Source organism: Oreochromis niloticus, linkage group LG15, assembly GCF_001858045.2.
Source record: "Oreochromis niloticus isolate F11D_XX linkage group LG15, O_niloticus_UMD_NMBU, whole genome shotgun sequence".
Lineage (NCBI taxonomy): Eukaryota > Metazoa > Chordata > Actinopteri > Cichliformes > Cichlidae > Oreochromis > Oreochromis niloticus.
The window spans coordinates 10439362-10452187 of record NC_031980.2 but is presented as its reverse complement, the minus strand read 5'-3'; the positions used below and the strand labels follow the sequence as shown (position 1 = coordinate 10452187).

Sequence of the window (12826 nt, the reverse complement as noted above, 5' to 3'; positions counted from 1 at the left end):
TTTATTCTCACACGTTGCTTCTCTTTAACTCTCTCCTTCATTGTTAAAGTCTATAATATTTCTGTTTCTTTACTTTTTACTTTTTTTTTTTAAATAGCTGTTCAGATTTCTAGATCTCGCGTATTCCCGCGAGATTTCAAAGCGGATAGCGGGCGCGAATTCGATAGCCGGTCTGGTGGTCGTTCCCATCAGTTGCGTCTGAGAGTGTGAGGGTACCGCAAGGTAGGTAAGTTGTCACTTCGCAAAATACCATACCTGCGCTTCCAGTTACTTAAGGCGGCACAAAACTAACCCGCAGCAAACTCGACTCACGTTTGGATAGACAGTCGTTGACTTTCTGTTTAGCATGTAGCCTTAGTTAGCCAGCTAAGCTAGTCCTGTAACGTGCGTAACTTTCCCTAAACTTAGTTAAGCTACTAATGTCGCGGTTTAACCTGCGGGCAATGTTTTAAAACTCACATCCGTTAACTAGCAGCCGACGTGACGGCAGAATTTAGATGGAGAGCTGATTCGGCAGTTTTATTAGATGTCTGACCCTGCTAGCAGTTTTATATGTGTATCAGTTTTCTTTCACTGTTGCTTTCTATTATTATTACTTTTCTCCCCCTTTTTTCCCCTTAAAAGCAACACGGGGTGTCTACGATGTCTAAAAGGAAGGGCACCTCCGTCAGTGAAAATCCCAACAAGCGATCCAGATCTGTGAATGAAAGTGAAAATGCTGCTGACAGTGACCAGGAAGATCCCATTCTGAGTAATGTACGTTTGCCGTGCAGTGAAGCGCTCTAGTTTTGTTTAATTTCTAGTTTTTGTTTAATTTCACCCACATGTATTTGTTTATTTCTTAAATAATTCTCTTAGTATGCAAAGGATACAGGCTCACAGTGTGGATACTTATTACTTTGTGTTTAGTTGCAGTGTGGTGCGGAGGTAGTGAGTGATGCTGGGATTGTAGAAAGCATCACTCTGAAGAATTTTATGTGCCACTCGCTCCTTGGCCCGTTTACCTTTGGTTCCAATGTCAACTTTGTTGTTGGCAACAACGGAAGTAAGTGCAATATGTAACGAGGCTTCTTAATCCCCCTTGTTTCATGCCAATGCAGGCTGTAACTCTAGTCTGGGGTTATATTTACATTTTGGCCAAAATGTCTCCATTGTGTGCTGTAATTCTCACGTAAAGGCTTCTATCATTGCTGAAAATTAAGTAGTCGAAAAGTTATTAACTAATAATTACTAGTTAATAGAAAGTAGTTAATCACTTTGGTTTAGTGAGATCTTGTTGCTTTCTCAGTGCTGGTGCTTTCTGTTGCACATGTCTGCAAATGTCATTATTTATATGGTGTTATTAGTGGTTTGAAGTTGTTTCGGTGCATTTATAAAATGTGAAGTGGAACCTCAGTGGCTGTTATTATCTTCCATTAGTCTTTGTTTATTACAGTGTCCTGTCTGTTCAAATTTTTGTGTGCCAATTGTTTTGTGACAGGTGGAAAGAGCGCCGTTTTGACAGCTCTCATAGTTGCCTTAGGCGGGAACGCCCAGGCTACAAATAGAGGATCATCCCTCAGGGGTTTCGTGAAAGAAGGAGAAAGGTGATTTCACAATAATTCTTTATCCGTCACACACTATCTGTTGTCTCCTTTTGTGATGAGAGAGCACATCATAAATGTGAAAAGTAATTACAAATAACAAATGCAAGTATCTGACCCTTGATGTGCATTTCTGTCTCCTCAGTTCAGCTGATGTTTCCATCACCTTGCGTAACAAAGGAAGGGATGCTTACAAACCAGAGGTGTATGGGTCGGCTATTATTCTAGATCTAAGGATAACTCGCGAAGGGCTGAGAACATATAAGCTGAGAAGTAAATCAGGTAAAAACGCCAAGGAGTTTGTAAATTTTCTACAGATAATGCAGCAAACTATTTGCAGTAAATTCTCCAAAAGTACATTTATAATTGTCCATTGATTTAAAATAAGAAGAGAAAGAAAAAAGATGAGTCATTTAATGGAGTCTGGAAAATCGTCAGTGAGAATAAAGTGAATGTTCACATGTTTTTCTTTTTGTTTTTTTCTCACTCTTACAGGTCAGCTAATCTCAACCAAAAAGGAAGAGCTTGTCTCTATTCTGGATAATTTCAATATTCAGGTATGAGAGATGCAGGTCTTCTTTCATGTAACTCAGAGATGCTCTACCGCCAACTTTCAGCCAACTCTTTTTGTTTTTGTCCTTTACACATTGATGTTCTGGTTAAACTGCACTTTTGACTATGCTGTGATTTTAGCTGTATTTATCTGTACAATTTCAATGTTTGAGCTGAAACTTAAGCAACAAATTGTGGGGCCATGTCAGTTGTTAAAGTGTGTCACGTGAACCTGTATTACTATCATGCTTATTAATGTGTTTTCTCTCCCAAAGGTCAACAATCCTGTATCAGTTCTCACTCAGGAAATGAGCAAATACTTCCTACATTCTAAAGGAGAGGGGGACAAGTACAAGGTTAGTTCAGAGTACTTACATGTTTAAGCAGTTTGCTATACCGTGGAACGTGTTTATTTATGGTACCTATGATAATGATTGTTGGTCAAGGCAATGAAATTTGTGCCTATTTGTAGGGCTTCTGGTGTGGCCAGTACATATAAAACCAACTAGCAGGCCAACACTCTGTTTCATCAGCCAGTCATTGTTTCCAAATGCAAATATTTGTTTGGAATGGGGAGGCGGGTGTTAAACAAAAAAGCTTTTCTATTTCACCTCTCTTATTCTTCACGCAGACTCTTTACCTGCATGTAACAAAAGACTGCCCAAATGTTAGTAGCTTCTAGCAACAAAAATCTTCTTCTTTGATTCGAATCTAATGCCAATAAAAGTTTAGATTTACCATGGAAGAGATTTGGTATAGATGTTGTTCTGGTACATGTGGAAATTCTGATCACATATATATACCTGATGATGCTGTCACCAGCCTCATCTGCAGTTTTGTTTTGATTGGTAAAATGGCAAACCTCAGTTGCTTATGTATATAGGACCACCTTGTGTCTTCCTTTTATATTTTATATTCCCCTTGCTATAAGAGCTGTGTAACACATTTCTCATCCATGGGATAATAAAGGTTTATTCTATTCTATTCTATTCTATTCTATACCTGCTTGATCATCTTGTTAACTTGTTCCTTAACTTACAGCACAATCTCCTTGTTTGAATTTGCGTTGTTTTGTTAACTGTTACATATAAACAAACCCCGGTTGTTTTTAATCTCTTTTTCTCTCTGCAGTTTTTTATGAAAGCCACCCAGTTGGAGCAGATGAGAGAGGACTTTATCTACATCAAAACCACCAAGCATCTCACAGAGGATAAAGTTGAGCAACACAGTGAAGTATGTATTTGTGTCGCTGAAATGGGCAGTAGCGATATTATTACATTTCTCGAATTTAAACCCTTTTATTTGGATTGCACAGCTAAGTTTTGTTTTAAAGCATCTTTTAATAATAATTTGTGGTCATTCCTAGTGCTTGAAAGACCTAAAACGGAAGTACCTGGAGAAGGAGGACCGTTACAGGAGCCTGGCTTCACTTGATGAAATGCACACCAAACTGGAGGAGTTGCAGAAGCAGATGGCTTGGGCTTTGGTGAGATGATGAGATTGATGAGATTTTCCTCCAACTTCCCTCAATTTTTACTTATTCCAGTATTTCCCTTTCCCTGTTTAGTTAAGATCACTTGTTTAAATTTTAATTCCTGTACAAATATGTTAAATGTTGCAGGTGACAGAGATGGAGAAGGAATTAGAGCCAATGAAGGAGAAGCTGCAGGCAGACAGACGATCCACAGAGAAATATGACGACAAGGTGAACGAATGGAAGGTATGAAACTTCTTTGGTAGTAACCCTGAAATCAACATATAACACATCTCATACATTAATAATGCTTTTAGAATAACCAAAAATCACTACTAATTAAGTAATTGCTACTTCAGTTTTATGGCTCAGAGTTTTGGACCATTCTGGTTCAAAGGTTCATTCTGTAACCTTTTAACCCTAAACCTCTTTGATCATGCAGAATAAGGTCGATGAAGCAGAGAAAAAGTACAAACAGGTCCAGGAACAGCTAGAGAGGATCACACAGCAAGTCCAGGAGCTTCAACCTAAATGTGCTGAGCTCAAGACTGAGGCGCAGAAACGCAACAACCTTTTAAAGTCCAGCGAGGTGAGAGTTGAGTGCACTAACCGCAGCATAAGGTGGACTTCTGACAGTCGGCTCGTTCACTTTTTACAAGTACTTAATGATTTTATGTAGCAAGTCTGAGGCTTAGTTTATAGTGCTGAGCAGTGTCTAAGTGCATTTGTGTTCCTCAGCAGATGCAGTGGCTTTCCATCATCTGATGTGTTTTTTTGTTTGTTTGTTTGTTTTTTAGTCGTCATCAGTATAGGAGCTCTGCGTCACCATTCTGTCATATAATTAATTCAAAATTAGTTTTAAAAAATGACTGTTATCTTTGTGATGCTTGTACATCAACTTGTGAATATTTAACTCTTCATTTACGTGTGCACATCAGGTCACAGTGCACAGATGCAAAGCCAACCTGAGGGACTTGGAAAAGGACAAAACTCAGCTGATGTCAAGGATAAAAGATCTCAAGCTGAGGTTTTGTGTCATCTTATTTAGTTGTCTTCTGCATTAAATTCAGGTTGAAATGTTATTTATTCTGTTTTGGCTCGCCTGTGCTTTATTTCATCACACCCCTTTTCTTACCTCTAGCATCAGTCAGAAAACGGGAGCAGAGAGCAAAGCCAGGGCAGAAAGGATCGAGCAGATCCAGACTGAACTGGAAAACCTGAAGCATCAGATCTCTACACTGGGCCAACAGATTGACCAGTATCACCATGCCATCAGTCGCGCCAAAGAAGAACAAGGAAAAATGAGGTAAAACAATGCACCAAAGGAAAATCATTGTACATGCAATAACCAATAATTGCTGATTCTAGGGTAGCTTAAAGGAATGTATTTGCAGTTTCTAATTGAAGCTATTCTCTAGAAAAGACTGTATTTTACCCTTCCGTTTGTTGTCAGGAGAGAGCAGGAGGTTCTCCAGAGGTCCATTGAAGCCAACAGGAGGAATCTGCAGACAATGGAGAGCAGTCGGTCCAATCGGCTGCGGCGTTTTGGAGAGCAGATGCCTGCGCTGCTAAATGCCATTCAGGAAGCTCACAGAAGAGGCCAGTTCAAGCACAGACCTCGAGGACCTTTGGGTAAGATCTGGTTATGCACAGAAAGTGTAGCATGTGCCCCCCCCCAAGTGCAACCACAGTGCAAAATGTGTGGCAACAAAAAACACTTCTAACTTTCCTTCTCTTTTACAGGTTACCTAATTAGTCTGAAGGACCCAGAGCTCGCACTGGCTGTAGAAGTATGTCTTAAGGGCCAGCTGCTGGCCTTCACATGTGATAACTATGAAGATGAGAAGGTTCTGCAGGGCCTCATGGCCAGAATGTTTCAAGGAGGTCGCAGACCTGCTATCATAACTAGCAATTTCCTCTCACAAGTTCATGATACAAGAAAAAAGTGAGTATAGAGATTTAATAATATATATATATTATTAATATATATATATATATATATATATATATATATATATATATATATATATATATATATATATATATATATATATGTATATATATACACACATACATATTCAGTTAGAAGGTATCCTTCTGTAAAGAATGAGTGTTAGTGCATCTCAAATGTTGTAACTTTTTTCTTTTGGAACATATTATGTATGATAAAGATTTTCTTTATGTAGCTTGTTACTTAATTGTTACAAAATATCTGAAAAAATGTAATTGAAATTTTTTTGTGTTTTGTGTCAGGGCTGTCAATCATCCGAACTACCCCTCCGTGCTTCAGGCTCTAGAAATTGAGGACCCGGTTGTGGCCAACTGTCTGATCGATCAGAAGGGCATAGAGAGCATTCTGCTCATTAAGGTAAAGCACTTTTTTCAACACAAGATGCTTGATGGTAGCCATAGTTGCACATTGAGTGGTTAGACATGTCTTTTTTAATATGATGCAATGTGTAAAGTAAGCCATATACTAGATAAAGTATACTGTAAATAAACTGAAGGACCTTAAGGGTGTGAACAAACCATAATGAATCAGCTGTTTAGGTCTATTAGGCTTATCCCTGATCTGATCTTCTCTACAACCTGAATGGGTAGTACATCATCAAAGTTTTATACCTGCCAGATACACAGCTATCTGTACATTTGCCGAACAGTGCCTGAAAGTTTATTTGTTTATTTACCTGACCGAGTCTCCTGAATGTTGCCTGAATTTTTGCTTTAATGAAAATGATCCAAGTCAAGGAATCTGGCCTTTTGCACAGTGGAGTCAGTGTGGTTATGGTCACAAATCTGCCTAAACCTCAGCTGCTGGGTCAGAAATATGGCAGAGACCTATAATGTTTTTGAAAGCTTCTGTCGAGAGATTTATTCTAAAGACACTTCTTCAGCTAAGAGTCTAAGGGTAGAAACACACAGACGCTGCAGCATTTACTTGTATACAAGGGCGATCACAGAACGCTCACACCAGAGTGGGGGCCCTGCGATGCGCGCTCCGTTACCGCTCTGGTCTTTATTTATATACAAAGCAATACAACAGTGAATATGTCTATTCATAGGCAGAGGAATGTTAGTGCGTAGGGAGTGAAGCTAAGAGTGGTTCAGGTGTATGTGTGTGTGTTGTGAGATTCAGAAGGACGCGGCCCCTCTTCTTGTTAGAGAGCGCAGATAAAAGTGTCCAGCTGTCCTCTTCCTGCTTGTTCAGCTATTATCGCTGTGAGAAAGAATTTATAAAACAGTCTTGTAGTGGACAACAGTCTAAGTCATCAAAAGGTCAATATACAGTATTCTATCATATGCAAACTTATATCATTAAAAGCTTATACTGACTACTAAGTACAATTTTCCATTGACAGCTTCTAAATATTCACTATTTAAAGTTGTATAAAAATATTTGACACATTCTTTATGTGGAGTCAGACTTTGGATACCATAAAAGAGATGTCCTCCTTACCTTCTGAACTCTGTGTTCAGACTTCTTGTCATATTTACGTGTTTTCCTTATTGATAGAATCGAACAGAAGCTCGGAGAGTGATGCAGAGCAAAAGTCCTCCTGCGAACTGCATCCATGCTTTCTCTAAGGATGGAGATCAGATCTTTACTAACCGGAGTTATGCTGCTGAGCAGACTAGAGCCAACTATCTCTCAGGAGATGTTGAGGAGGAGATCAGGTATATGTCTGACTTGCACATATGAAAACTCATCTTTTATTCTCTGTCTTTAGACTTTAAACTTGTGCTTTAAATGTTCTGTCCACGTCTCTCCATTTTCGCCTCTCCCTGTCTCTTTGATTCCTCTTAGACACTTACAGAGGGAGTTGGAAAACCAGAAAGCTCAAGCAACACGCTTCCAGCAGCAGATGAGAAAGTTGGATGACGACGTCAAGCAAAATGAAGGCCTACTAAGAAGAGCCCACCAAGACCAAAAGACCATTAAAGTTAGTGGTATTTTCTGAAGGGCAGATAGGAATACTAATAGCTAATAGAATTTGTATTTTCAGTTTTAATATTTTAATATAATCATATTTGGAGTTTAAAGCATATTAGAGTCATTCATTTCATTTACTTTGATATACTTTATCCATTAGAAAGAGAAGAAAGTGTTCTGATATCATATGAAATTAATTTGCTAACAAAGTCTGTGTGTTTGTTTTAGGACAAGGCCACAAAGTTGCAGCTAGAGCTCACAGATCTACAAAATGTTGAAGAGCCTCAGTCAGAGGACCTCAGGCCTCTGGTTTGTAAAGAACACCATGTATTTTTCCATCTGTATAAAAAGATGCACACTTGTACTGGACTTAGAGCTGGCGATATACATGCACCAAATTGGGATGCTGTGTAAAATTTAAAAGCAGAATGCAGTGGTTTGCAAATCCCATTAACCCATATTTTGTTCACAATAGAACATAGAAAATGAATTGCCCAGCTTTAATTCTGAGAACCAAATCATGGAAACCTAATTAATTTTATGTTTATCCATCTGTCTTGTAATACCACTTACTTTTCCAGCCTTGTTCTCCCCCATCCCAACTTTTTTTGAGACCTGTTGCTGCTTCCAAATTCAAAATGAGCTAATGTTTTTCCTGAAATAGTAGAATGTCTCTTTAAACATTCGATCTGTTCTCTGATTTTTATGAGATTTACAAATAGAAGAATTGTCTTTTTATTTACACTATAAGCATCGTCCCAGCTTATTTTGGTTTAGATTTTTTAAATATTGTACATAATGTCAACCAGATGTACTCTTATGACACACCATTATCTCTAATTCTCAACAGGAGGAGGATCTTCATGAGATTATTACCAAGATCAAGTCCAAGCGAGCTGAGTCCGAAGAGGGACAGGCCCAAATGGCCGACCTCAAGGGTTCTTATGAAAAGGCAGAGCAGGAATACAAGCAGCACAAAGAGCGCATTAACACTATCGCAGAGGAGGCTGACTCAGTCAAGGTAAAAGAAAGACCCAGTGTGAGACCCTTTGTTTTTCAGTTGCTAAATTCTTGACTTATAAGGTATCAGGTCAATCAAATGAAGTAACTTTTAGTAGATATATGGGGGGGAAACAACTTCTTAATGTTGCAATCTTGTAGTGACACTGTATGCTATTCTTTTGTTTGAGACAGTTGACAGCAAAGTCAAGAAATAAGGTGAAAACAGGATATCAAACTTGAACTAAATGATGTTTTTCCTGTGTGCGTATTGCTAAATGTGACTTGTAGTCTACAGTGCATTCAGTGATCAGTAAGATTGGTAAACACATTGTGTCAATGCAAGTACCTAACATTACATCAACCCTGATAATTTGGTGTGATTCTAACTCTTTGTGAGTTGGCCACGCCAGCCACCGTGCCCTGTCTCCGAGTTGGTGTTTGTCTGTTTTTAGCTGATTCTTTATTTGCTTTCTCTTAATACAGGAGGATCTCAGTAAAACTGACCAGGAGGTGATAAAATGCAAACATCACAAGAAACACTATGATGAGAAACGCAGTGCCCATCTCCACAGCATTCAGACTCTTGAAGGCAACCTTAAAAGCAAAGAAAAGGAGTATGAGGTATGAGTATCAGAAAAGCACTTTTTTTTTGCATACAATGTACCTGCTTTAGTTTTAGGAGTTAAATAGCACTGTCTCTTGAAGTTTTGCCTGTATTTAGCAGCTAAAATATTGGTTTGTTTTGCTCTGTGACTCAGATGTCAGTGGCCAAAGCCAAAGAGATTTGTCTGGAACGTGTGGAGAGCCGTCGGTCAGCCAGGACCCTGGACAGCGAGATCAGTCGTCTCAAGCTTAAGATCACTTCACAGAAGGAACAACAGGGAGACCGCGAGGAGATTGTGAGGTATTGGATCCTCACGGTGTATTACTGACATGATTTCATTGATGCTTCTGTGAGGTGTTGAATGTACACGCATTTAAAACTGGTGTACTGCCTCTACACCAAATATGAATTGATTCCCTTTCCCACTTATAGGCAGTACCACGAGGCTCTGGAGAGCTACAAGAACATGACACAGCAAATGAAGAACCTCAACAGCTTCATCAAAAGCCTCGACAGTGTTATGAGCCACAGACTTCAGGCTTATGCTGAGCTCAGGAGGTAAGTGGTGAATTCACAGTTCGCTGTTTGTATTTAGCAGTGATGTACTTACCCGTGCAATAAAGTGATAAAAAGTAAATAGTTACATCTGTAATCCAGGTAAAAATTATTAAGACTGTGGCTTCTGAATCTGAACTTTTTTTTGTCTAGTTATTAAGACCGGGTGACTAGTCAGATTTTTAAAACAAATGCTAGCTTAACAGTCCAGACAGCACATGTGCAAATCTGTTCAAATGAAGGTATTTTGGGCTGATTTTTTTTTTTTTAACCTCACTTCAAATTACATGAATACATAAACATAAAACACTAAATCTTTGAAATCAAATTCATGAGTCATGAGTGGAAGAAAAGAAATGGATGAATCCCGCACTAATGGACAATATTAATTTTAATGCATCAAAAAAGTCACCTTGATTGGCGAGCTATCGCTATTGACTGTGACCATGACGTCATTGTTCATTAGCGGATAAGAACTCATCACACATATCACAACTTTCCCCAAAAGGGGAGCTGCTTCGCACACAGGTTTAGCTAGTCACGAGCATTACTTACTTTCAGGTTTCATCTTCTCTCCTAGCTTAATCACAGACACTGCATGTTTATTTGGATCGATCAAATTGAATTTTTAATTCTTCAAAACCTGGACTTGTAGTTCTGGTAGCTTTAGTACCGTATTTGACGACAATTTGTTAAATACTCCTACAGGTCCCTCTGAAGTCTATACGTAAAGTGCTATTTTTTATATTTTTTTAAGATTGCAGTTATATGATTACTTTTCTCTCTCTCTCTTGGTATCATAGGTTCCTGTCAGCCCGCTGTAAATACTACTTTGATAGCATGTTGGCCCAGAGAGGCTACAGTGGAAGTATGATCTTTGATCACAAGAACGAAACCCTCTCCATTTCCGTAAGCGTTTTTTCATTCATCAGTAAGAGGCCACTACAGCCTCAAATTTATATTAAAGTGCCTAAAGGTTTTTGATTACTATTATTTAAACACAGACTCATTATTCTTATGATAACTTTGTAGGTGCAGCCAGGCCAAGGAAACAAGGCTGACTTGAGTGACATGCGCTCCCTGTCCGGAGGGGAGCGCTCTTTCTCCACTGTTTGTTTTGTCCTCTCTCTCTGGGCGATCACAGAGGCGCCTTTCCGCTGTCTTGATGAGTTTGATGTTTACATGGTAATACAATAGTTTTCGTTCACATTATATTTATGTTTAGATTGCGGGTGCATGCATATTAAAAACTGAGATAATCATCAGTAAAAACAACAAATGATAAGGAGACAGAGCATATGCAACAATTCGTTACAGTTGCAAAACTGTCCCACTGGGTTTGGCCCCATTTAAAGATAACATTGGCCTTGGGTGTTCTCTTTGAATAGGACATGGTGAACAGAAGGATATCCATGGACATGATGCTGAAGGTGGCTGCCAGTCAGCGCTACAGACAGTTCATTTTCTTAACCCCACAGAACATGAGGTAACCACTGACACAACCTCTGTGTGTTTATATACAGCATTTGTGTGCTACAGCAGCTAGACCACCCAGATGTGATTTATTGACTTGGTCGTTGTAGACTAAGCCACTGTAGGGTAAAGGTCGTGTGACTTCAATGGGCTGCTTAGTTTCAGTATTCACATCATAATTTTTTATTTATTTTTTATTTTTTGTTAAGTTCCCTTCCAGAGAGCAAAATCATCCGCATCCTCCGCCTCAAAGATCCAGACCGGGGCCAGAGAAACACGCAGAGAGGTGAAGACGGGGACCAGTAATATTGCTAGCTCTGTTTAACATGATAAAACCTTAAAGTGCCTCTGAAACACTGATGCCAGCTTTTAGGAAATGTTTGTAATATTGAAGGCCTTTAGCCACACGTTATTTACTTCTCAGCTGAACTTCAGTTTTGAGAAGCCTCAGCTTTGTTCATGTAAACAAAAATAACTGTTCAGTGTGCTGTTTGTCAAAGATTTTGTTCTCTAACACTGGATTCAGACAGTAATAAAAATGTTGTATGTTCAGATAAGTACAGTTACAGGGAAGGAGTGTTTTTATACCCACAAGAAAAAATAACCGTTAACGGACTTGAAAACTGGCACGTTGGAGGAGTAAATGGGGTCGTCGTAAGCGCGGGTTGAGTTTCTTTAAATTCAGTTCAAAATTGGTTTATTTTGTTTTTGTTTTTTGAAGTGTAGCCTCATGGAGTCTTTTTCCACCTCAGGTTTTGTCTGATCCAAGTAAGTGTATCAAGATGCTGCTAAAGAAACCTAAAACACAGTTGGTGACATCAAAATTACAGCATATCTTTGATTATTTTATTTTTTTTAAAGTATAGTCTTTCTAAAGGTTTCTTTGACTGTCTTACGTTATACTATCTCATTTACTGTGCTAGTGCTGTCCTGAAGGTTACAGGGGTTGTGTGGTAATTGGGCTGTGGCACAAAGCAAGAGGTGATATAGGTCACCCGTTGGTTATTGTAATTGGCCTATGTTATGTATATTGTTATATTTATTAACTGATATGTTTCCCAGTACTTATTAAAAGAATTTAAGGGTAATCCCTCATCTCCACTGACATTTCATCCTGTTGCTCAGTGATAATTATAATTAAAGATGTTTTTATAAATCTGTTTCAGAAAACGGCTGCTTTTTTTTTGCTTTTTTTTCTTTTTTCTTCATGATCATCTCATGATCGCAATATTTAGAGACACCTTCAATTTTGGGCAGAGGTAGATGTCAGCAAAGTTTTAAGGTCACTGCAGTGGATCATCTGCCTTCACACCACCTGTCAGCATGTCCTCCATGACTACATCCATGCCAAATTCCCGTCTCCGAACACATCTTCCTCTTCTATTCATGCTTTGTCTTGAGCCAGCTTACAGTTAAAAAAAATAAATTATGGGTGAATAAACATTAGTTGATTATTGTGTGCAAAGTTCAATGAATCTGTCCAAAATTCTGGGAGGATTCTTGTCGTGGAGCAACAGACGCCTTGCTATTGTATTAACTCATCGGTCCTTCGTGGTGGATGAGCTAAAACCTTTTCACGTTATTCAGATTTTTGGGGGAGATGCACTAGTATTATGAGCATAGACGTTATAAAAGATGGATCTACATGGGTG

The 12826-nt window shown here is 38.8% G+C and overlaps 1 protein-coding gene across 2 annotated transcripts; it reads left to right on the top strand.

Moving 5' to 3' along the window:
* Positions 1-111: 111 nt before the first annotated feature.
* si:dkey-119f1.1 (Structural maintenance of chromosomes protein 6-like) lies at positions 112-12344 on the top strand. 2 transcript variants are annotated; one of them, XM_003449896.4, is made up of 27 exons: positions 112-226; positions 625-756; positions 910-1045; positions 1481-1586; positions 1729-1865; positions 2079-2140; positions 2411-2491; positions 3267-3368; positions 3502-3621; positions 3757-3855; positions 4052-4198; positions 4548-4636; positions 4751-4915; positions 5063-5241; positions 5353-5554; positions 5863-5977; positions 7124-7284; positions 7415-7550; positions 7769-7849; positions 8391-8561; positions 9026-9163; positions 9301-9446; positions 9579-9704; positions 10505-10610; positions 10734-10886; positions 11090-11187; positions 11384-12344. In XM_003449896.4, exons 2-27 carry the CDS (start codon positions 643-645, stop codon positions 11478-11480), a joined length of 3267 nt encoding a protein of 1088 aa, XP_003449944.1. In that variant the 5' UTR covers positions 112-226; positions 625-642; the 3' UTR covers positions 11481-12344. The 2 variants fall into 2 exon arrangements, with proteins under 2 accessions (XP_003449944.1, XP_005454744.1); XM_005454687.3 differs by having other exon boundaries at positions 119-222.
* The last annotated feature ends 482 nt before the right edge of the window (positions 12345-12826 follow it).